This window comes from Typopeltis vanoorti, chromosome 16, assembly GCF_054136105.1.
Source record: "Typopeltis vanoorti isolate ZY-2024b chromosome 16, IOZ_Tvanoo_1.0, whole genome shotgun sequence".
Taxonomy (NCBI): domain Eukaryota; kingdom Metazoa; phylum Arthropoda; class Arachnida; order Uropygi; family Thelyphonidae; genus Typopeltis; species Typopeltis vanoorti.
In genome coordinates, this window is record NC_143564.1 from 27,223,672 (window position 1) to 27,251,055 (window position 27,384).

The following is a 27,384-nucleotide window of genomic DNA, read 5'->3' on the forward strand; positions in this document are numbered from 1 at the left end:
ACTAACTTCGAGCTGATAGCGATTTTCATATGCCCACAGTTCCAGCCTATTCAAATCAGTCTGCAACAACCTCTTCTTCGTCTATCATGCATACCATGCATCTACATTCAGTGGAGTTATTCTTTCATTCTGATTCTTCTTTTACTTCTAGCTTAACAAATCAAAAGAAAACCCAAAAGAATTTTTTCGGGATTTCTTTAACTTGCAGAGCGGTTTACTTTCATACTCAAACTTAGCTTTACGGGCACCAGTTATAACTCTCCTGGCGTACTCCTTTCTTGAATTTTTATAACTGATATCATTCATATGTACATGGTTATACCTTTGACATCAATCTTTTTCTTACGAATCTCTTGCTTAATAAGATTACACATCCATTTCACTCCTTTCCGATATTACGTAATTTAAGTTTTTTCTTTTTTTTTTTTTTAATGTTTCCCATGCAGCTGATATCCTTTCCAGTAAACGACACCATAGGGAAGAACCTCTTCAGCTAGTCATACTTTCTTGCTATGTAATTCCTCATGTAACCTCTGAATGCATATCCATAAACCTAGCTAGCCTTTACGAGTCAGTACAGCATGATCACTGTCACAACAGGAAGAAGAACAGTTAAGATAATAATTAAAACCTTTCTGACAGTATAATCAGAGTTAACACACCTTGACCTCTCGTTTCATCTGCCACATGCTACTCGAGGAAGTAGTTTCGCAACAGCTCAATAAATTTTGTCTTATTTTTTAATAAGATTTTACAGCTACACACTTTTGCAACTTAAAATGAGTTAAAACCAAATTTAATTGAAGACAAGGCCAACTGAAACACAAACAATGAAACATTCAACATACTTTAATCGCTATTCTGAATATCAATTGTAATTAAGTTCCTTCTGCTAGTGGGGTATTATTAACCGTTTCGAAGCAATTGGCCAAAATTTCCCATTAAAAGTGATTCAACTGAAAACAAAGTTAAATCAAAGGACAGCGTCTTCTTATATTCATCTTGTTATCAAAATTTTATCAAATACCATAGCATAGAGTAGAGTAAATGCATTATATAATTCTGTCATTTCCCTCTTTATACTTAGCTGAATTTTGTACAACTGAAACAAAAACTGGAGTGCATGAAACTGATTTATTTATTTATGGATTTCAATAACATCTATTTGGCAGAAGTCTGAAAATAACCTAGGTGCTAACGAACAAATTAAATGCAATGTGTGCTTATGCATTATATTTAATGTTTCTGATAACTCATTTTGAAAAGCACATCTAAAATCAATGAAAAATTATCAGAATTCATTATTAAACATTGCCATGCGTATAACTATCTTTAATTCGTTTATCTAATGCTTAATGAAATAATTTCTCAGTATAGCCATATAACTTTTTTTACCACAAAACTATACCTGCAACTGATTTACTGCATACTCGAACTATTTAGCACGGGCAAACAGATTTTTTTTTGTCCCTCAAATTCCCCCCCCCCCTCCTCCTCCTGCATCTACAAAATACTTCCAGATTTTATAAACTGCCGAGAGAGTAATAGCATTTCCGGTTTAGAAATAAATGGTAATGGAAGGCTGTCATAGTTTTCAACTGGCGCCCCCTCTACCCCTTTCCCTCGAAGTTAGAGTAATCGGCAGCAATGAGCTCAACTACTGGCGACACTAAGGATGGATTACTCATTACCAATGTCCATAAGTAAATTACGGATGACGAGTTCTGTGATCCTATTTGATGAATAAAAGACACTAGAGGATTTATTTATTTTTATTTGTTTATCATGCTAACCACACGTATATTTTACATCTGAACGCCACAACTTCAGTCTTATTTGATTTCAGAAATGAAATAATTTGCACTTACACAGCATAGTACAAAGCTAATATCTTACACTAACTATTATTAGTGAGTTGTATGTAAAAAACTTTACTTGACATGATTCAAAGAAAACAGGTTTTTGATTGAACAACGTATTCCTAAATATTCCTCAATGTTTAATGGCAGCAATTCACTTGGCCTATTATTATTATTATTATTATTATTATTATTATTATTATTATTATTATTATTATTATTATTATTATTATTATTATTATTATTATTATTCAGACCATAAATCGGATTCCCAGGAAGAACAAAAAAACAAGGCTTGCCACGACCCGCACCAGTAATAATCCGTCTTACAAGCAAGGCTACAAGAGACAATCTCATAAAAGCCAGCAGACTGGAAAAACCAGTGGTCAAGGATTTAAATGCATCGCAAGACAATATGCCAATATTTCTGAGTATTTAACACCTTTCAATCAGAATCTTTTGAACCAAGCAAGAAAAGAAAAAACAGAAAAAAAGTATCAATTTTTATGGATCAAAGACGGCAAAATATTCTTGAGAAAGTCACAGATTTCAAAGTCTATACAAATAAAAAAGCTCGGAAGATATAGATAGGTGGCCAGAGTGAAACAAAAGACTCCAACTTAGTTCAATAAGAAGATATCAACACAACAAAAATAAATGTGAACCATCAGATAGATGTAATTACACCAGAATACATCAGTAATTGTACTTTCGAATCGCTTAATGCATGGAAACAACACACAGTACAAGCAAGAGGTCTTCAATCTTGCATATTAACATCAGAAGCATCCGAAAACATTGGTTATTGTTACAGGCTTATCTGAGGAAGTACATTGATATTATTGATATATTGATTCTAACAGAAGTATCCACAACTAATGACGAAGCGACTGCTTTCCAAATTGCAGGCTTTCAACAACATAGATCATGCCGCCAAACAAAAAGAGGGGGTGGAATGTTAATATTTATCAAACAAAAATTAATAGCAAAAGAAACGGCCTATTAGTTTGAGTATGCTGAAACCCTTTGCCTCGAAATCACTAATACCACCAATACATAGCATCCCATAATTCTAAATGCTATTTACAGGCCACCAAACCTAAACATGATAAAATTCTTGCACGAACTCAATTGCTGGCTTTCATGCCAAGAAATATGCTCAACCGAATACCTATTGATAATTGGCGACATAAACATAAATATTGCAAACGAAAACCAGAACAACACTGTACAATACCTAGACATGATATCCATGTATAATCTAATACCAACAATAACATCATGTACTAGAGAAGAAATATTCGGAAATACTATCATTGCCTCCTGTCTAGATCATATAAACGTCCGAGCACCACCAAATTGTTACACTGCATTAGTCATAAAGTGCAAAGTAGCAGACCATTACTTCACCGCTCTAAACGTGCACACCAAGACAATATCCATGCAATGTCCCACAGAAGAAAAGCGACAGAAAACAATAATAGACGAAGAAATAGTCAACCACGAAATAAGAAAAACAGACTGGGAACACCTGGCATCAGATATCTTATACAACAACATTAAACTCACACTGGAGGAAATATATAAGAAAGCTACAAAGAAAGTCAGAATTTGTTCAAAATCAACACAAAATCCTTGGATAACACAAAACTTAATCCTAGAAATACACAGAAAGGACGCTTTATGGAAAGAATTAAAGCGATATCCAAATAACACAGCTTTAAAAACTGAATATAAGATAACAAGGAATCGCCTTACAACACAAATCAGAAATGCAAAAAGAAGCTACTACACAGACAAACTAACCTCTACACAAAACAACATGAAACAAACCTGGCATCTGATCAATGAGATGCTAGATTGTGTTCCCAACACCATCGCCTCCGAAACCATAAAACACAGCTTCATGAAAGATGCAAAACCTATCCAACAACTAGCAAATGACTTTAACCAATACTTTTCAGACTCCATCCAAGAACTGCACAGAAATATTCCCCCAATCACAAAACGTTACCCTCCACTTGGACCACAATCAAAACAGACATTATGGTTCCCAACCATAAAAGAAGCATAACTTCTCTCTGCAATACATCAAATCAAACCAAACAAAGGCCCAGGAATTGATGGTATAAGACCTAAAGATATAAAACAACATGCAACTAGTTTAAGTCCTATCCTACTAAAATTAATGAATAAAATATTTAAAACAGGACAGATACCAATATACAAACATGGGAAAAGAAATTTAATCAGCAATTACAGACCCATAGCAACATTACTAATTATCAATCAAAGTAGGGAGCGGATCATACTGAAGAAACTCACTGCATACACAGACACCTTTCATATTATCCCCAAAACACAATATATGGTTTTCAGAAGAATAAGGGAACATCTCTCTTGGAAGACTTTACAGACGTAATTAATACCGCCTTAGACAAAGACAAAATTGTCATGGTAGTCTTTATTGATCTAACTAAAGCATTCGATACACTCACACATCAAACCTTGTTAGAAAAGCTGAGGCATGTTGGAATAGACTGGCCTCTTCACAGGCGGTTTACAAACTACCTTCAAAATAGAAAGCATATCACACGTATCGGGTCAAACCGAAGCAGAGAGTTACCAGTAACCTGTAGAGTACCACAGGGAGCTGTACTCTCCCCAATTCTATTCAACATTTACACGCACGATATTAATCAACTACCACTCAAAGGTAAGATATTCCAATACGCAGACGATACAGCAATAATATCCATCCATAAAACAAATATGCAACATGACATAAATCTGATCATTGATTGGCTCACGAAAAACTCCATACACCTAAACTCAGAAAAGACAAAATTAATGATATTCAGAAATCTACTGACTCGACCAATTGATAATAAATATATAACCATCCAACATCCACTTTCCAACATAAAAAACACAGAACAGCAAAACCACCACAATCACTCAGGTTGAAACAATACGATACCTTGGAGTTTACGATGCAGATATGAACTGGAATAGCCACATAAACCATCTACACAACAAACTCCGAACAATAAGTGGCAAACTCTACAGGTTAAAAGACATAGTTCCCATACGCCTAAAAACACTAATATACAAAGCACTATGCCAAAATATTCTAAGATACTATAACAACGTATGCTTTCTGTGCACCCTACAAATTAAATAGATTAATGTCGCTACAATACAAAATGATAAAACGGATCTTTTGGGAACAAAGAGAAAATAACGACCTTATATACATTGTAATGTCAGAACACAAAATACTGACAGCAAAACATTTATGTCACTATGCAGATTTGCTAAAACATTATTTCGATGCCAACTACAGGACCGTGGGAAATATATACCGTATAACAAGACCTCAGACAACTAATTATATTACATATAAATACAATAATCACTACGGAAAGGCCACGCGAAACTTCTACATCCCAGACATGATAAACAAATTACATTTTGAATACAGAAACCGTACAAACTACAACAGCCTGAGAAGAGCTCTAAGGACATACTATGAACAAGAAACACTCACCCAAAATACAGTACAAACTTAATGAAACGCAATATTATTATAATTATTCCTGACACCTCCAAGGAGTCCGAAGACTCATCGCGGTATATTCGTTCAGGCTTCCAGTTCAGCGACGCATCAATACATTCCAAGTTATTGTGTGTGTGTGTGTGTGTGTGTGTGTGTGTGTGTGTGTGTGTGTGTGTGTGTGTGTGTGTGTGTGTGTGTGTGTGTGTGTGTGTGTGTGTGTGTGTGTGTGTGCGTGCTCGCACGCACTCGTGCGATTGTTACCCCCCCCCCCACCCCAAGATTAAATCCTGAGTGCGCCACTGTTGGTCATCAAGAATAAATATTGCTAACTGGGAAGTATTAATAATTAATAATTGTCCATTGCAGTTGACGAATGCCTGTACATTCGTCAACTGCAATGGAAAACGGTACAAAACTCTTTATTTTTTCACGCAATATATCTTGGAAGCAGTGGCGGCCGGTGAAAATTTTAAGTGGGGATGTTGCATATACAAAAAAAAAAAAAAAAAAAAAAAAAAAAAAAAAAAAAAAAATTCCTAATCAGTAACGAATTGATTAATAAATAAATTTACATATTAAAAATATTTCATCCTCACCACGAACAAACACCAATAATAAAAATTTCGTCTCAATTGCAATGATAAGCGCAAACGATATCGGCGTTAGATCGCAATGCATTTGTTTCGTAATCTAAAGCGTTAATCGAACAATTCAAATTATTAATTATTCAATCAATGTCAAGACATAAGCTGTAACCTTTAATATGTTGTACTGCATTTATATAATGTTGTAAGCATTGTTATTATTTATAAACACAAACAAAATTTTAATTTTTTATTTTTTCCTTGGGAGTGTTGCAGTGTCGCAGTGCTTATGTACGGGTCGCCACTGCTTGGAAGTACCCTGCTATATCTTCAACACGCTCCGCAACTGTATTTCCTGATAAGCTTATGCTTTGCAATGCTTTTTTTTTCTCTCCCGGACATATGATTTCTACTGTACTTAAAATACAATTTTTAATAAATTTTGCATCAGTAAAAGGTTTCGAAGCTCGAGAAATTTTTTCGCTTATGACGTAACTACATTTAACAGCAGCATCGCTTGTTGTGATAACATTCGAAAATATCCTCTGTTGAAAATTCAGTTCATTTTGTAAATCTTTAAGTTTGTCATGTTATATTCTTTCGCCACGCGACACTTTGTCTACATATCAAACATGGAATTTTTTTTACTTCTACAAAGATATATGCCTTCTCCCATTTTTCTTGAAAAGTTCTGGCTTCTTGAGCTATTTTTCTTTTTTTAACTTTAAATTCAGACATTGTTATGGGCAAAATATATATAAGTTATTGAGATGATATTACAATGGTAACCTGTAACTTATTGACATTGTATCACGTGGCTTAACATGGCTGCGTGACAAGTAACTTCCATTCAGTGCTGCAAAATTTGATGATAGAAACCTGGTACAAAGAATTGTAGTAATAAATTTTGCTTTTGTTTAAAGCTGTCATAAACATTTAGAAGTTTGGATTTTTTCTGTTTTAATCCCCGCAGGATGTTAGAAACATTGATTTTTAGAAAAGAAATCATTAAGGTCGCGGGCCGCCATTTTGCGACCCCTGATCTAGCGCTTCCATCTGTGACATAGGATTACATTTAATTCAACTTCTTACACCTGAAACTTTCCTCATAATCCACTCGGTGACGATGCTAAATAGCAAACCAGACATTACACGACACTGTCTCACACCAGTCCCTACTTCAAACCATTAAGAAGTTGTTTGGTGTACGATCACACATCTTTTATTTCTTTTATACATTCCTTTGATTATTCTCACATATTTGTTCAGAAATTCCATAGCTTCTAATAAGTTCTCATAATGACTACTCGCTTTTTAGTAATTAGGTTAATTTATCAATACATTTATCTTTCTCTCTCTTCCCCATCCCAAAGCCTTAACAGTCCTGTTGACTTCACATGAACTCACTATTATACTTCCCTTGAACCTCCACTTCTGCTGCACTTAAATCTCTCTCTCTCTCTCTATCTCTCTCTCGTTCTCTGTTTGTCTGTCTGTCTTCCCTTTATCTTCTGTTCCCGTGATTATATATTCCTCTCTCTCAACTTATTCACACTATGCCAAAAAATAAAAAATAAAAAAATCTACTTTGTACTACAACCTTTTTCCCTAACATTTCAGCATCATTTAACAAAATCTAACGACGTTCTGATTTATAATCATCCCATTCATTGGATTTGTAATAATTATTCCTCTCACCTTTTCTTAGAAGTAGTAATGATTTTTTTCCTAGTAGAAAAATTACTACTGAGATCAGAGGTATCCATTTCCAACATATGCATCTTCCGCTTGAAGAACTCGTCCCTAAATCTTCATAGTTGGAATCATCCCATCAACAGCTTCTCCAGTTGCTTAATAATCCATTTAAATGCAAATCCCATTGATATAAATTCTTTGTTCCATCTTATGGGCAAAAAAAAATATGTTATTGAGCTAACTCTTTATTAACACACTATCATATTACATGCTAACCTGTAACTTATCAAAATAATTCCACACCTCAACAACTAAACAACTGTTACTTCTACGCAATTTGCGCATCAAATTGTTCTCAGGAACGGCATTCCTCGTTTAATTTCTCTCTTAAGCAAAGCAAAGGAACAGAAGCAGAGTGTGCTCCGAGCTAAAAGAAAACCTAATATATTGCAATATATTCCCTTCTCCTCTGTGCAAGCGCTATTTACACTAGGAAGATTACGCGAAAAGCTATATTGAAGCTACAAAGAGTATTCGTGTAGTTTGATGACCGAGGTCGTTGTCGACACCGCTGCAACTTTAAATGATATTCATTGAAGCCATGTTTCATATAGCTTCACGGATATTCTATTCAAGTACCTAAAATATCGATTAGCGGCTTAAATTTTCTAACTGAAATCCATTATTATTACCTCATCTACAAATGTGAATTCTTCCATTCATTCTAATTTGTAATGATAAGCATACCAGCAAATCTTCCATACGTTGCACAAGTGAAAGCGACCAAAACAGATCCTTAAATCTAGAAGACAGAATGATATTATAAGATAAGTACTGTTGATAGCATCTGCTGGAACAAAGCGAAGTAGCAATGGCAGGTAACTCCAGTGTTATAAAGTTAATGCTATTTTTAGACGAAACGTCACGTTTCACCAGGATTAAATATTGAGAAGCTTATCTCGAAAGATGTAAGTTTTCCTCAATTATTCCTAAGTTCCTGCAATTTAAAGAAATCATTACTACAGGAAGAGCGCACCGAATTTACACTAAAGCTAAACTAGATATTTTAACGGAGAGGATTTGCAATACAAAACGCAATTTATCTTTGCTTTTCACAGAAAAAACATCGTTAGAAAACTAATTAGCAGCCTGCTTAGACCTTGATTCTTGGAATTACATTAAAGAATTAAGTACACACCACGCATTACGATATCAAAACTTAAACAAAAACAAGCTAATCAGAAAGTTCAGCTTACTGAAGTCAAGACAAGAAAGGTCTACTCTAAATAATTGTCATAACAGATTTAAAAATTTGGTAATTAACAAATCGTCTTACGTGCTAAGTCTCGATGAAGAGAAAATTCTCGAAAAAGGTCTAAATTTTGTGTTGGCACCAAAATGCATTCCTAAAAACTCTACTTTTAACTAAGATGGAGAAAGCAGCTTCGCTACTTCCTACCGCAGACGCGAGTTTACTTCGCATAGAAGCAATTCTTGCAATCAACAACGCAAAACCTCCTTCTGATAATATATCCCCTGGTGAGAGAGAGACTTGCAATTAAAAATCTACGGATTAACAAGGATATTGTCATCTTAAAAGCTGATAAGGGGGAATGCAACTGTAGTTCTAGATAAAACAGACTACCGAGAAAAAATCTTACCATTGTTAGAGTCAGATAGTTATTCGGAAATTGAGAGGGGTCCAACAAGAGAAATGCACAATAGAACCAATAATCTCCTACAAAAGACCCCAGAAATTCCACGAAATACACGGCTTTCCATCCGTTCTTTACTCCCACTGATTCCAAGGCTTTATGGTCTCCCTAAGATACATAAAGAAAACTATCCACTGAGACCTATAGTAGACAGCATTGACTCACCCACCTACAGATTATGTAAATATCTCGCGTCATCGTTAAAAGCTTATGCGGGTAAATCTTCTTCTTATATTAAAAACTCAACAGATTTTGTCTCTAAAATCAAGGACTTTAAATTCAAATCTTCTGACATCTTGGTGAGCTTTGACGTGGTAGCACTCTTTACCAACATTCCGACACAAGAAGTTCTCCATATTTTAAAGAACAAGATTTCAAATAAAATGTTCCCTCTACTATCTCACTGTGTAAACTCTGGCTATTTTGAATTCGAAAGTCTTCTTCTTCTTCTTCTATGCGTTATTCCCGCTTCCTATGCAGGGTCCGCGTGTTACTTTTAGATGCGACTTCTTGTTAGTACTACTCCCAACCGACCCGTCGCCTGGTCTGCCGCTGGTGGGGGGGAGATATATTTTTGACTGTAGAGGCGTATGTTCACGGGGCCGATTTACCTGTTTGCGGGATGAAAAACGCCAGATAAACTGGCGGGAAAAACCCTACTGACCGCGCCCAAGACCGGCTAACTTGGCTATGCCTGAGGAAGATCCTCAAATTCCTCACGTCTACAACGGGAATCGAACCTGGGACACTCCTTCGCCAGGCATATGGTTGCGAAGCGCAAAGCCACTAGGCTAACCGCGCGGTATTTTGAATTCGAAGGTAAACTATATAAACAGGTCAAAGGATTAGCTATGGGAAGCCCCCCTCTCTCCTATATTAGTCAACATTTTTTCGAGGATTTTGAACAAAAGGCAATCTCCTCTTTTAGTTTAAAACCAAGAATTTGGCTTAGATATGTGGACGATATATTCCTTCTATGGGAGCATGGTATTGAGAATCTTCACAGGTTTCTCAACCATTTAAACAACCTCCATCCGGATATAAAATTGACCATGGAGATTGAAGAAAATAGTTCCCTCTGTTTCCTTGATGTTAATCTCACCAAGACGCCTGAATCAATAAAAGTCTCTATATTTAGAAAGCCAACACACACGGACAGATATTTGCATGCGTCCTCACATCACCATCCAGCGCAAAAGTTGGGTATTATACCAACTCTTGCGAATCGTGCAAGATCTGTACTGTCAGATGAAGAACTAAAAAAAGAACTACAACATCTTAAATGGACCTTTAAAAGCAATGGCTACTCTTTAAAAAGTCTCAACAAACAATTATCCCACGGTCAACGTAGCAACGTAGAGACACAGAACGACTCCAAAGGTTATATCTCCTTGCCATATATCAACACACTATCAAAAAAACTGAGTAGAATCTTAAAGAAATTCAACATACAAACGTGCTTCTCGACTCTTCCAAAAATAAGATCAAGTTTCAGCAACTCTAAACAATCTCACAACCTTCTACAATTTCCAGGTGTATACAAAGTCACATGTGAGTGCGGAAATCCTTACTATGGCCAAACGGAGAAATCTATTCTCCTACGTCTCGAGGAGCACCAGAGAGACATTGTTTATAAAAGAACCAGAGCAACTGCCCTGTCAGGCCATGTCCTGTTTTCAATAAACACGAACAACGAAAGCCGCCAACATGAAGTAAATTGGACAAGAACTTCAAACCTACACATTTGCCATGATGAGGTAGAACGCCGCATTGTAGAGTCAAAAGAAATCACCTTGGACCCTCTTCATATGAACAATAATCTCAGCTATAATTTGCCTGACTCTTTCAGCTCTACTATCAGATACTGGAGATCGCGTGGTGCCACATATGCACAAGTGTACAACAATAGAACTTTAACACGGACTATAGCACAAGTTCATAATAAGTGTAATTTACAGTCGAATACCATAACTTTATAATTGCATAGCTTTAGAGCGTCTCAATGTTTATTTCAGTGTCTTTTAATATCTTTCTTGTTCTTAACGCCTGATGAAGTCAATCTCGACGAAACATGTTGCGTTTCCAAATAAATCTCAATGTGTTGTATAGTCAGTTTATATTAAAAATGAATATATCCCAACCCCGAGTTAATAGTAGTAGTCATATATATATATATATATATATATATATATATATATATATATATATATATATATATATATATATATATATACACTTTCATCTTAGATACACTTTCATCTTTCAGGATACATACACTTTCATCTTAGAACGCCAATACGTATATATGATCAGAACCGGCGCTAGGGTCTTTGGCGCCCGCATGCTATTTCTATCTAAGCGCCCCTGTAACGATCCGGGCATGTGTGCTTCTTTTACGATAATAAAAATTTTAAATATTTGAAATTTCTTAAATAAATTGTGACAGAATAGCCACACGTTGGTTCGCTAAATGTAACGAACCGGGGGTGTTGATTAGGCAGGATAATCGTTAAAAACCCGAATATTCAAAAAATTCTTATAAGTTAAAGCAAATTTTGACAAAACCACTTCACTTTAATCGTTGAATATAATGACAGGGATTATAGCCTTCTCACCGACTCGAACCGCTAACAAAATTAAAATGAATTTTAATTAAAGTTAAAATTTATTTGAACTAAAGTTTAAAAAAATTCTTTCATTTTACAAGTTAGTAAATTCTTAGTAACTTGTAAAAAATTTTTAATAATTTTTATAAGTGGAACTATCTTTTAGGAAAATAAAAGAAACTCAAGATAGATGAGAAAATAAGAAAAGAATTCAGAAATAATTAGAACATTTAATATAAGTATTCTAAAAATAACATCTTTACAGAATAACAGAAAATAAATTAAATTACATAAATATAACTTGAAATTTTTTAAAACAAAATTTCAGGGTTTTTGATTTCATATTCACAAAATTAGAAATAATGGTCTTAACGTCTAATTCTGCACATATATCATTTTCAATAGCTATTAACGCCAAACTAACAAACAAGCCATTTTTGTTCTTAAGTAGGTTTTAATCAATTTCAACTTGGAAAAGGAACGTTCACTGCTCGCTACACTAAGGTTAATAGTATTCTTAAAGCAACTGAAAAGTTAGGGAAAAATAAATTATTGGAGACACAATAAAATTAAGAATATCGAAAGGGTTTTGAATATTTAAATTACCCTTCCGAAAAATATCCCGGAAAGCACATAACTCGTCATATAGTTCTATTGCATTTACATCTTTATTGTCGCCGTCCTTCTAGAGAATCTCTAAATCGTCACAATTTTTTCGTAAATCTTCATTATTAATTTGTAGTAATCTATACAAGAAATTATCATAATATGTTTTTAGTTGTTCAAAACGTTCTATTAACGAACACATTGCAACGTCTAGAAGCGTATAAAACACATTCACTCTAAATTTATCTTCTGGCGATTGTGGAGTTTTGTCATGAAGCTCGTGGTCAAATTGTCGTATCTTCTTTCGTCGTCGAATTCCGTACCAGTTTTAAATTCTTGTTCTCCATCCACCTCTTCACTCAGTTCTTTTGCTGTTTTTAGAACTTCTTTAAAATTTGTATCTGATCGATACTCTTGTAAGAATATTTTAAGTTTTCGATAGATTCTAAAGCAAGTGTAATGTTCATATTTTGTCTTGAAGCATTTTTCTTGTGTTTATTTTACATCAATGTGGATGTTCCATTTTTCAATCATGCCAAGTTATAAGAGAGCAAATAAATTTGTAGTCCTTTATTTTAGCACATAATGTTTGTGCTTCGTGCTGAGTTTCTTTATTAAAAATTTCATTACTTAAAATTTCAAAAATTGCATCGTAAATTTCACCTAACTGATATCGTAGAGGGCGGATTGCATTAATTTTATTTCTCATCGCGTTTTTGATGGCTGTTTCAATGTTAAATTTTTTACGAACTTCAAAAGGATTGCCCAATGTTTGTAAGAGAATTAAAAGAAATTGTATATTTCTTGAATAATTGCAAAGAAACTAATTGTATCTGCATTCACTTTGGCTGCATCATTAATGATTAAATTTAAAGTATGAGGCAGCAAATGGCAAGTAAAAAGCTCGAGGATTTTTGTTCAAAAGGAAATTTTGGAGCCCATATTTTTTTCCCTTTCATATTTGCCACATTGTCATACCCTTGACCTCGCATGTCTTCAATGGGGATGTTCCATTTTTCCAGTTGTTCCATTATTGTTGCACATAAACCACGTCCTGTGGAATCTGATATATCTACAAAACATAAAAAGTTTTACCTGATCTTGACAATTCCATTGTCACAGGAAACAAAGCGAATAATAATAGTCATTTGTTCTGTTTTACTTGCATCAGGTGTGCAGTCTAAAATTATGGAATATTATTTATATTTTCGGATTGATAATAAAATTGTATCCCTGATTGCGTTACTTAAAGTTTCCAATATTTCATTTTGTCTGTCTTTACTCAAATAGTGTACTCTATTGTTGAGTACACTAATCTTGAGGGATGGAACCAGAGATTTCGCAAACAATTCGACTAATTTTAAAAAAATTGCCGTTATACCTTTCATATGATTTATCAGATGCTCCGCGAAAAGCTAGATTTTGGCTACCAAGGAATTTTATAATTTCAATCAAGCATTCTAAAACACTCGTTCAATGTTTCTTTTCCATTTCATATATGCTTTGAGTCTGGGAATCAATAGTAGTTTTGATTATTAAATTTTTTTCAAGTTCCTTCCATTTTAAGAAATTTTTCATGTGAGTTAAACTAGTCTCATGTCTATGCAAAGGTACTTATATTTCTCCAGTCGTTATAACCTTCTACAAGACTACTTGATTGAGTAGGTGCAAAAAGTTTGCAACAAAAGCAAAAAAAAGAATTTAAAGTTTCGGAATAAATGAGCCGTGTTCTTGGCACGAGCTCCAGTTTTCCATTTTTCTATTATAATACGTGTCGCCAAATTTACGACCATATGTATCTCTGGGATATATTATATTTTTATTTTGAACAGGCCCCATTTCAATTAAATTAACCCGTATTTTTTCTCAATATTTCCCCATTCACCTGGATCTTCTAAATTTACAGAGACTAACAATGTGTTAGTTTCGTGGTCAACTACAACTAAATCTTGTTGTAATTGACTAAATCCTAACTATTTTTCACTTAAATCATGATCAATTATCTTGTTCAATAGTTGCAATAGTACCTTCATGCAAACTGGATGATGTGCACGGTTCTTCAACTCTGATTTCTGATGTATCGAGTTGGTTATAATCTGCATCAGAATATTTTAATATTTTAACAAATTTATTAAGAGCCCCACTTTGTTTCTTAATAACTGCTTCTTTCGTAGCATGACGCTTACGATTTTGTGCACCGGATAACTTTTTTGAATTTTTGATTCCATTTCTATTTTATACCCAGAAGAAATTATTACACAACATAACACAGAGACGAAATAATAGTCCGCACAGAGCTGCTGTCAGTAGCCTACTGAGATGCGAACCATATGACTGCCTAACTAGCAACAAATGTTTTGTACGAAAATTCGTTTCTGCACATAAAAACCGTTCACCGTTTCACTTTAGATAGACTGCAGTAGACACAACAATCTGCAAGCAAGTTTAGCCTGCTCTCGCTGCAAAATTGTAAACAGCCGGCTGATCAAAGAGGCGGCAATATACAATTTTTTTTTAAATTTTTATTCGGTGTATCCATCCTTATTTATTTTAATATTGATCAGTCTAAGAATTTTTTGTTTTTATAGTAACAATTTTGTTTCTTAAAAATGAACTTATGAACCGTGCCCCGGCGGCGGCGCCCCCACATAGTGGCAACTGCATGCTCTGCATGCCCGCTTCCGCCGGCCCTGATTATATGTAAACAAATGTATGTAATGTAAGTATCATATGTAAACAAATGTAAGTAATGTATTATATGTAATCAAATGTACAGTATGTAATGTATGTAATAACTGTAACAAAAGTATGCAATATAGAGTGATTATATCCATTGATATTGTATATATAGAGTGTAAAATTGCAAAGAAACGTCTGTAATAATCATCTTTATGAATATTATAATAATATACGTTGTAAACAGTTATTGTTGTTATTATTATTTTAAAAAAAACTTTATGTACGAGAAAGTATTTGTTATGCATAATTGTGTTCATATAATGCATGTAATTTATCTAAGAAATAATAAAATGTTAAAAAAATAAAATAAAATTATTATTATTATTATCATTATTATGTTACACCACCACGGAGTCCAAAGACTCATCGAGGGAGAATGTGCCAACAGCATCGAACGATTAATCCCTTCCAACCTACTAACCGCGCTCAAACTTGCTTAACTTTTTGCGTGAGTCATTAGTAGCAGAGGCTCTACCAATCGACCAACCTTTGCTGGCATTCCAACCTTGCTGACATCAGTTCACTTCCACCAATGCTAGTCTGTGGATTCGCATTCCACTCTAGCATGGATGTTTGTGAAAGTCTTCAGGTGGTAGACGATTTTCATCGCATGGTATGAGACAACCACCCTCCTGACTGAAAGAAGTTACTTGAAAATGTACTATATCTGGTACTAGAACAGTAGAACTAAACTAAAAGCACACAAAGAATTCTATATATTTCTGCGCTCATGCTTTTATTGTTATTTAGGAGTACAGTCAAAGCAACTGAAACCATGAGGTGAGTAAATTACTGTATGTCTCTTTACTTGCGTCATCTTTTGGACAGTTTGCCTGTCTTGAGGGATGGAACCAGAGATTACGGGATGGAAGAGAGAAAAAAAAAACGCATCAGATTGGTTTCCATGCTCATAAGTATTTTAATTCTGAAAATTATGAAACATCAACATTTGGTAAGGATTTAATATATATTATCAACATTTGAAAGTCGTCGTCATCAGTGCTATTAATCTACCCAAAAGTAACACTCAGAAAGAAAAGAAAGGTTTTAAATCTCTGAAGCTGTTTTTTCCTGCTATCCGAATACCGAAAGAGTGAGGTTTTTCTTGGAGATTTCGATGTCTATACTAAAAACTGATTGTTCTGCAATTCCATTTCATCGACTGGAAGGAATGGCAAGATAGTTTGCTGCTAGTAATGATTCAAAGCAAATTGTTCATTTATCTCCCAGAATACCGAATAATTTCCATCTTTCCAGTACGCTTGGCCTTAGCTTAACTAGTAATTCTTCCAAATAATAATGTCAATGTTAATTTTCTTATTGCTAACTCAGACCAAAACCTCTACAAACGCTACTTTTAAATGCAACGTTCTTCCCGAAGCCACTCTGAATCACTTGATGAGTGGCTCAGGGAAGAATGTTGAATGATATTTATTCTTCATCCAGTAGTATGATTACTGCTTCTAAATGCAAACTCCAGCTCTAAATCCGAATAGCTGAAATAGTTATTGTTGGCATGAAGACTTTTATCATTAGTAGAAAAGGAACAGTGCAGAAACAGAGCTTCTTCAGGAGAGTGATGGAATGAGTCTGTCTGTGAGAGATGAGTCACCTATTAAGTGGATCTCCGTCTTCTGTTTATCATCAAGAATTCTTAGAGAGATATGAGTACACCATCCCAAATGCGAGAACATTATTTCAATTTCGGTCGGATCTGAGATTTATCAAGTATTAGGAGTTAAACAGAAAATAAGTCATGTTTTGAAAAAACTACTAAGTTTTTGAGAAGTAAGGTACTGTTGATGTAATATATTTGTGCTAAGATAAGCTGGATGTGAGAGTCCGACCAAGAAAAGAAAGATGATCTAGAAAGGATATTCGAACATATCAAAAGTAAGTGAGAATGAAGTAGGGCCTATCTTGCGTGTAATAAGAGAGGCCTGAGTTTTAATAGCATTGAAGTTCATTGTCTGTCTTCATCCATTTTTTAGAATGGTGAGTAGATCAATATTTAAGTCATTGGTTATGGAATAAAAATATGCCCCAACTCACCCAAAATAATATCAAAATTTTTCCAGTTAGAAACACTTTCATATTAATTTCACCAACATTCGAGGCATTAATACAAATATTAGAGAACACAAATATTAGAGACATTCATATCCACTTATACACATCAAAACCTGAACTCGTTTTCCTAATAGAACTTCGGTTGGCATCCTTCATGACCACAGTCCACCTGAACTATCCCAACTACATCTTACACGGCACATTTCGCAAAAAGGGAGGAACATGTGCTTTTGTGAAATTTGATATACCTTGTCAAAAGTTATCCATCTTAGAATCCCCACTTTTCGATCTGTTCTGGCTCAAGATTTCCTTACTTCACGTTATAGCCTTCGTTTACTGCCCTTATCACAATCCTAACTTTGACAATCCTGCTACCCTCTTTGATCACCTATCAATAAAAATTGATTTCTTATAAACTAATTACTCAAATCATGAGATTGTCCTTCTTATCGTCCATAACACAAACTGGATTCTCTTCTCCAACTTCATAGATCAAGCTGTTAGGGAAGCTGAATCGTTTGCCATCAGTCATGAACTAACACAAATAGTTAATATACCAACTAGAATGCCAGACAATTCTCATCAATCTATCAACATTCTTGACCATTTTTTAACTAATTCTCCCTCCAATATACTGTGGTTGTCTGCTCTCCTTTTGGCAACTCTGTCCACAATATTATTCAAGTCTCCTTCTCTACAGTTTATCCTCCACTCAGCTAATCTCAGCCTTGTACCCTACGGGACTATAATTGTGCAAACCTGATTACCTCCAAAATTTTTATGCTGCTTTTCCATGGTCAAATTATTGCTTTCGCTCACACGAAGCAAACATCGAAATAATCCTCACTAGAATGAGAGCCTTCATTCCCCATTCACTGTAAACCCCGACCTGTATCCAAGCCCTGTTTCTCAAAAAAAAAAAAAAATGCCTCTGCCGTCTATGATAAATATGCAGCTTATATTCAATGGTTTAAATTAAAAACTCCAACTTCTCATTCAGCTTACATAGCAGCTAGAAACACGTGTAAAAAGTTATTAACAATCCAAAACAGATTTTGTAGGAATGAAAATTAAACTTGCCTCCTGCTCAACTGGCAGTCAAGCCTTCTGATCCCTTGCTAAGACTGTTCGTATCAGTTTTTTCCTCCAAGTCTTGCCTGGGCAGCCAAGGGAAATCACCTCTCTTACTTCCACAAACTGTCAACTGCATGCCTCCTATGAACTTTCGGCAAAAAGACATCAGAAAACCTTTAATCATTAATCTTGATACTAATAAGATTCCTGGTCCACATGGTATTCCTTCCGTTGTGCTCCAGAACTGACACCCATCATGCATCGCGTATATAAACTGTCATATTCTACTGTCATCTACCTATAACATGGAAGCAAACCCACATCCAGCCTGTACCCAAAAAGAGAGACAAAAGTCTATCATCTAACTATCGTCCAATCGCTCTCACCTCAGTGCTTTCAAAAGCGATGAACGTTATCAGCAACCAGCTTCTTCATTACTTGGAGACTCATCAGTTACTGTAATTAGCGATCACCAATAAGGATTCTGCTATTCTTGTTCTGCAGCCAACCCACTAACTAATCACACACCTACTTTCGGACTCAGGCCATGGAAAGATTTGGAGAGATTCATGTTATCGCTCTCCATATTTCTAAGGCATTTGATCATATCTGGCACCAAGCCTCCTGAGCCAACTGCCATCTTATAGGCTCCCTTCTACAATCTGTGATTGGATTGCCAGCTTCCTCATTGGTCGTTCATTGTATGTCATGATTGATGGCTTTCTCTCGTTAGATTCCTCCAACAACTCTGGAGTACCTCTGGGTTCTGTGTTGTTATCCACGCTCTTCTTCCTTCATAACAATGATTTCCTTTCTCCAACTTCAAATCCTATTCACAGCTTCGCCGATGACAGTACTCTTCATTCCTCTTCATCGTTCCGTTAACCATGCAGTACCCTAATGTTAGATGCTCCAAGATCTTCCATAACCAGTGGCATGAACACTAACCTCCTCAACATCCTCAAATGGGGTAAAGACAACTTTACCCCCATTAGTAAATTTCAATGCCAAAAAAATTCAAGTTGCCTTATTACCAGGAATAAAAATCTTTCAGTTTTCCTCTCATTTTTGATAATGTTCCAGTTTTCTTTCAAGATCAACTTTTTCTTCTTGGGTTGACTGTCACATCCAGTTTTTCCTGGCATAAATATATTACTCATATAGCCTCCTTAACCTCTAAAACGCTTTGTTCTTTTCCGTTCTAAACATTAATTCTCTTTCTTTCGATTCCTAACACTCTATACGTCTCAGATCCGTCCAACTTTGGTATACTGTTCCAACATTTGGGGTGGAGCACCCAAGACCTCTCTATGATATTCAGAAGACGGCAATCAGCTTAATAGACGACTCTTCCTTCATCTAACTCCTTCAGTCACTTTATTGTTGGCGCTCTGTTAGAGCTCTGTGCATTTTCTATGGGTTCTTTCATTGACATTAATTTTTCTGAATAGGCTGCTACCATTCCTCCACTTTATTCTAACAATAGAAGAACCATAGAAGAAGCCACTGATCAACATCCATGCACTGTCCAGCTTTGAACATACCGAACTAACTTCTCATTAGCTTCTTTCATTTCATCCACCTCTATTCTCTGGAACAATCACCGCCATACTGTTTTTCCCAATGAGCACAACCTCTTACTCTTTAAGAAACATATTAAGAGGCTACATTTCCCCCCTGTATGTATATATATATATACGTATATATATATATATATATATATATATATATATATATATTAAAAACCATGTACTGTTTTCAGTAAACACAAATGATGAAGGCCGTCAACATGAGATAAATTGGACAACAACTTCAAGCCTTCATGTATGCCGTGACGAGGTGGAGCGCCGCATAGTCAAGTCTAAGGAAATTGTTATGGACTCTCATCACATAAATAATAACCTTAGCTATAATCTACCGGACTCTTTCAGCTTTGCTATATTGGCACACTCGTTAAATCAGACGCACTCAGCTGCTTAACAACAGAACTTCAACACGGACTGTAAACTCAGTTAGTCCAAAGCTAACTGAATTTTACAATAGTCGTTTTTATAGTGATACGATGTTTCTTATAGTGTTTATTTGATTTCTATGTTCCCACGCCTGAAGAAGTCGGATAATCCGATGAAACATGTTGCGTTTTGAATAAATTTAATTGTTATTCTAGTCTCGGTTATAGTAGTCAGTATATATAAATATGAATATGTGAAATATTGTGAAAAACCAAGTTTATAAAATTACTTGGTATCCTTAATAAATATGAATATATATCAGCAGTGATTTTCAACCTATGGAGAAGAAAGTGAAAATCAAAGGAAAAACTCAAAAACTACTTTATTGAAACAAAAGCATTTAATGAAATTATTTATTGACACAAAAACAATATAAAAACAAAAACAAAAATACACCCTTAAAATAAAATAATAAAATGTATAAATCCACTGTATTCAATAAACTACTTACGCTAACGGGAAGATATCAATATTGCAAATTTATCCGAGCAACTAATTAACTAATTAAAACCAAACAATAGCTCTACAACTGCTGATAATCCATCGCAAATTCGAACATAAGCAATTAATGACAATCCTTGTTGCTATCTGTTGCCTCCTCAAGCTGAATTGAGAGTAATTGGCCACAAAGCTTCGACAAAAGTTGTTGCTGCATATATTCACATATATCACCAATTCTCCGAACAACAGTATCATTTGCTAGAGATATGCACTGTAGTTGTTTAGTAAAACTTTCTTCAAGCGTAGTTTCCACAACATCAATCGCAGCTGGCAGAATTTGGTCTTGTCCGATAGTGTGGGGCTTTTTGCACCTAGCTATTTTATATGCAACTCTGTAAGAAGCTAGTAAAGCTTTTTCATTTAAAGACAAGACCTTTTAATGCTAGATTTCTGTTTTTCCAAAACATTTCAGTTTGGCAGCAAAGACCTCTAGAGGTTTGTTTACATATTCCTTATGAAGTGTTTCCAAATGTCTTTTTTAAGTTTATTCGGTTTCATGCTATCAGCCACAAAATTTTCGAACAAATAACACACAGTGGTCTTTCTTCATTATTTACTTGTCTTTGTAAAACCGAAATCTAAATATTCTGCTGCTTACTTTCTTGATTTTACTTTCTGTGTGATTTTCTGTGAACCTGAATTTGTTGACGTCGACGCTCCACAGTCTTCAGTGCCCGCTCACGTCCAATTAAAAATTTATCCATTTTTCTACAGTATAAAAATTGTTTTTATACCGTGTATCACAGTCGTTGCGAAGAGTAAAATAACGCCGACCATCGACTTCTCACTGTTGGTCACTGTTGCAGTGTTACTGCCGTCTTGTCATTTCAAAACGACAGTAACACTGCAACAGTGACCAGCATTCGAGACTTCCCGTGATGAAATCGCGAATGTTTCCGAAAGGCCGATACGATTCAATAGTCTGCGCAGTGATGCCAGATCTATACAATTTTCGAAAGATTTGGTGACGTATTTAAATTTGTATGAATATTTAAAAATTTTAATTAATTCCTAGTTTGTTTTGCTACCTTTTATGGGTTTTGTCAGTGTCTCAACACAAGAATTGCAAGGGGGGACGCTTAGTGGCGTAGATAGGGGGAGTGCGGAGAGGAAGGTCCGCCCCAGGCTGCACTTTGAACCTTTTTGAACTTTTGCAGTTAATTCTAAAATACAGTCTCGAGAACTCAGTTCCAAATATTGTAATACTACTGCGAATTTCCTCAGAATTGCTGTAAGTGTTGCTAGTTGTGAGAGGAGTTTTTCTAAATAAAATTGATTAAGAATTACCTACATTACTATGAAATAGACTTCGCCAATGTCATCGACGGTTTTGTTAACAGAAAAGCAAGAAAAATAATATTTTAGAAGGTTGAAGTTGAAGTTGAAGTTTTACTTCAAAAATAAACAGAGTGTTTTAATTTATTTCCCCATACATCGTTTTGACTTTTTGTAGTATTTTTGGTGTGTATCGAGAGGGACGGCAAACGGACTGCCCCGGGCGGCAACAGCTCTAGCTACGCCACTGGGGACGCCACAAAAACTAATATTAAAAGTGATGCACACATGAAAGAAGGTTAAGAAACACTGAGCTAACGTCTTTTATTCCCATATATAGGGAGTATGCGAGTCCGTTTTAGCCCTACCTAAATTTTAGAGACTGATTGGGCAGTTCAATCTCTACTGGTTGCCAATCAGAGATAGCTGGCCCGAGGCTATAATCAAATAAGCGGCACGCATTGAAGAGACGGCTGACAACTGCTGCCATCTGGTGGTACTTAACCCTAACACAATATTTTTAGTGTCTGAAAATAGTGTGGGATCTACGGTCGATTTTCTTGAGTTTACGGGACGAAAAAACCCTCTTGCCTTGCCAGAGATCGACTAACTCCGGAACTGGTCGGAAAAAAGCTTAGAAAAAGTTCTTCTAGTCGGCTACTGGAATTAAATTCGTGACACTTTTTTTCGGGCGGTTTAGCGCTGAGGAATGTAAACATCATTTTCACTGAGCTATAGTAAAGGCAAACTAATCTATAAGATGTAGGTGTACGTATTTTGCTAAAAATATGCCACGATATCATACCTGAAATTTCATTATTATTAAGAGGCGTCTCGGTTATAAACGCAGATAATCGATAAAGGAAAAGTCAGTGTCATTTTCAGTTATTCAGCATGACTAAAAACACAACGTTCTTAGGAAACCAAATTACTCATGAAAATAATCATTACAATTCTTCTTCTACGCGTTATTCCCGCTTCCTATGCAGGGTCCGCGTGTTACTTTAGATACGACTTCTTATTAGTACTACTCCCAACTGACCGGTCGCCTGGTCTGCCGCTGGGGATATATTTTTGACTGTAGAGGCGTATGTTCACGGGGCCGGTTTGCCTGTTTGCGGAATGAAAAACGCCAGATAAACTGGCGGAAAAAACCCTACTGACCGCGCCCAAGACCAGCTAACTTGGCTATGCCTGAGGAAGATCCTCAAATTCCTCACATCTACAACGGGAATCGAACCTGGGACACTCCTTCCCCAGGCATATGGTTGCGAAGGGCAAAGCCACTAGGCTGACCGCGCGGTAAAATAATCATTACAATTAATAATTAAATAATAATAAATTTCTTTTTATGCCTTCAATAAAATTTTATAGCAACTTGGTAACATATATTATAAGAATATAAGTCGTTTCATCGATGGACTAGGAATTTTTAATGAAAATACAGCAAATAATACCAATTTATTAACCGCATTAACATTACTTTAACTTGTCTTAACTCTCTGTGTTTCAATGTGATCATTACTTCTGGATCAGCATTCTCTCTTTCTCTCTCAGTGGAATATATTGGGCTTTTAAAACAGTAGTTGTAACTTAGTTTGTTGTTTTGGTGTGAGTAATAAAAATATGAAACGCATTCAGTTTTAGTGCACTTTATAGTTCATACAGAAGGGATTTCACACTAAAAGCGTTTATAGTACAGATCATCAATTCAGTGCTGCAAAATATATAAACGAACAAAAAAAGAAAAAAAAAAGCTTTGCCACCCAAGCGATTCACTGGTGTTTTAGGTTAAAAGAATCCACTTCTACAGCGCCTCACTCAGCGGTTGCGTCATGTGGGATTCGCAAAGACAATATCCTCTAGAGAAATATTAAAAGTTTGATTCGAAGAAATATCTGAAGATAACTTGTTTTCTTGTAAACAGCTGTCTCAAGCTGTCTGCTGGTTAATGGATGATACTAAGCTCGTTTTGGTACCAGTTACTGAAAGAAAGAAATAATAATAATAATAATAATAATAATAATAATAATAATAATAATAATAATAATAATAATAATAATAATAATAATAATAATAATAATAATAATAATAATAATAATAATAAAGAAAACTTTGTAACCTTACTATGCACTGTTATTTCAGAAGAGAAAAAATAACTGGTGGAACCTTTTAATTTAAGTTCGGTTGAATTTCATTCATTTTCGTTTAAGTTTCGGTTGTATTTCATTTCCCTACTGAGTGTTCCTGGCAAGATCTATGCAAGTATACTTGAGAAACGGTTGAGAAGAATTGTGGAAGAAAAGCTTGGTGAAGAACAAGCTGGATTCAAGCCAAATAGAGGCTGTCAGGATCAGATCTTTACGACAAATAGTCGAGAAAGCATGGAAATGTAACAGAGATCTGCATTTAAATTTTGTCGATTTGGAAAAGGCATATGACAAGGTGCCAAGAGAGAAGCTATTCAATACGCTGCAGTTATATGGTGTCAATTGGGCATTATATCAAGCGATACTTAGTCTTTATTTGAGTTGTAAGTCAGCAGTTAGAATTGAAGGAAGTACAGGAAGATGGTTTAATGTTACATCTGGTGTCAGACAAGAATGTACATTATCCCCTCTGTTATTCATTATCTATATGGATCACATTGTGAAGGAAAGTGGTATTAAACATGATATTCAAAATTGGGGATGTTAATGTCAGCTCTTTGCTTTATGCGGACGATGTTATAATTCTAAATAAATCCGCTGAAAGTCTGCAAGATTCTCTGACTAAATTGAATAACTGTTATAATAGATATGGTATGAAGGTCAGCAATAAGAAGACAAAGACAATGAAAATAGGCAGAATCATTGAAAATGTCAACTGTGTTGTGAATGGAGAACCTGTGGAACAAGTGAAACATTTCAGCTACTTAGGCACGTTTTTTACTGAAGATGGTAAATTAAATATAGAAATAGACAACAGATCAGCAAAGCTGGTATGGTGGGAAGTCATTTGAATAAATTCATATGGAATAAGAGAGAAATTAGTCAGAACACTAAATTAGCTGTATACAAGACAGTGTTCAAACCAGTTTTAACTTATGGATCTGAGAGCTGGGTCAGAAGTAAAACACTTGACCAAAGACTAGAGACCGCAGATATGAGAGTCCTGAGAAAGATTATAGGCGTGATCAGATGGCATCAATATCAATATCATATTAAAAACGAGGATATTAGGAAAGAACTTGACATTGTCACCATCCAGGAATGCGTTAGCAGAGCTAATCTCAAGTGGTATGGTCACTTAAACAGAATGGGCGAGGAAAGATTAGCAAAACAAGTGTTCTCTGCCAGGTTGGCAGCAAAACGATCCAGAGGAAGACCAAGATATAGGTGGATTTATACGGTACAAAGTGCCTTAGACGATAGAAATATAAGATCTGATAATGTTGGAGTCTTGATAAGTAACAGACTGATTTGGATGAAAATTGTAGATAGGAAGTTAGTAATGATGTAATTTTTTTCATGTAGTACTATCATATCCTGTAGACCCCTTGAGGGTACATGGCAGGAATTTGATGATGATGATGATGATGATGATGTATTTCATTCACTAATCATTAATAGTAAAACTAACATACAATAGCATAAAATAAATTTAACATGAATGTTTGCATCATCTGCAAACAACTGCACATCATGCAAAATTCGGGAAATTATCATAGTAGAGCGGATATCGTGGCTTCGCAAGAAGAGCAGAATGCACTTGCTGAATAGGTAAGTGAGTGGGGATATCAATTCAATGTTACAAAATGTGTAAGATTTTGGACATTTGGGAAGCAAAGATGAGATGTAAAGTACATAATCCGTGGAAATATCTTGCAAGAGGAAGAGGAGGTGAGAGATCTGGGATGTAGTTATTGTGGACAAAGAGACGAGAGAGGAGATGAGTGATTGTGGACAAAGACCTAAAATTTCGGGGATGTATTGCTGAGATACTAAGGACAGCACAGCGGATAATGGGAATGATGTGGAGGGACCGGACTTTTAGAAGTAAGAGTGTTATGGTTCCATTGTATAAAACTTAGATCAGGCCATATATGAATTACTGTGCACAGATTTGGTGACCTGGTTTTCAAAAAGATGAAGATGTATTGGAAAAGGGCCAGAGACGATTGACTAAAGTGAGTTTTGGTCTATGGAATGTGTTGAGTATGAAGACAGACTGAGAAAATGCAATTTGCAGAAATTGGTGGATAGGAGAAGGAGGGGGGAATATGATTGAGACATATAAGTTGTTAATGGGTTATTACTATATTAATGTAGGGGAAGTTTTACATAGAATGGGTCAAGGCAGGGAGAGAACAAGAGGTCATCCATGGAAGCTTTATAAATAGGGTATGAGCAATGAGGTCGGTTAAATAGGTTATGAGCAGGTTTTTTGCATTGAAAGTGGTGAGTGATTGGAATGCGTTGCCTCAGAGTGTTGTGAGTGAGGCGACGGTGAGCATACTTAACGCACAGTATGATGAACTGTGTGTGTGTGTGTGTGTGTGTGTGTCAGCGGGACCATCTGCGATGAGACAAAAGACTCATCGCAGATGATTCAAAATCATCTGCGATTTGATAATAATAACAATAATAATATATATATTTATACATATGTTTTGTGTGTGTGTGTATATATATATAGATATAGTTACAGATATAGGCAGATAGATAGATAGATATACTGCATTATCTGTTCAGTACAAAATACTGTGAAAGTTCGTTTTTGATAAATACCCATGATTCTTTTTATCTGCTGCACTGAACTTCTTGTTATTTGTTTGTTCAGGTGACGATTCTGTGTCTTCCTCGAAGTTTGTGCTGATCATATCTGAGGAAGATATTAGAAAGCAGTAGTTTCGTGATTTTTTTTCAATGCCCACGGCGAGCCAGGTGTCGATTTAACAGTTTATATTTATGTGCATTACTTCGTTCGCCTTGTGTTCACAGCGGCTGTGATTCCCGAGAGCTATAGGGTATGCCCACCTTATGTGACCGCTAATTCATAAGTAGAAGACACGACACAGCATAAATAAAAAAATGAATTTTAACGAGGA

At 35.4% G+C, this 27,384-nt stretch overlaps 1 protein-coding gene across 1 annotated transcript in view; it reads right to left on the reverse strand.

The window, feature by feature from the left end:
* Positions 1–23,976: 23,976 nt before the first annotated feature.
* LOC150097903 (uncharacterized) overlaps positions 23,977–27,384 on the reverse strand; it is a 57,099-nt gene continuing 53,691 nt past the window's right edge. The window contains exon 4 of the mRNA XM_090405953.1: positions 23,977–24,280. Within this exon, the coding sequence (XP_090262079.1) occupies positions 24,244–24,280 (37 nt within the window). The 3' untranslated portion in view covers positions 23,977–24,243. The remainder of the gene's footprint in view (positions 24,281–27,384) is intronic.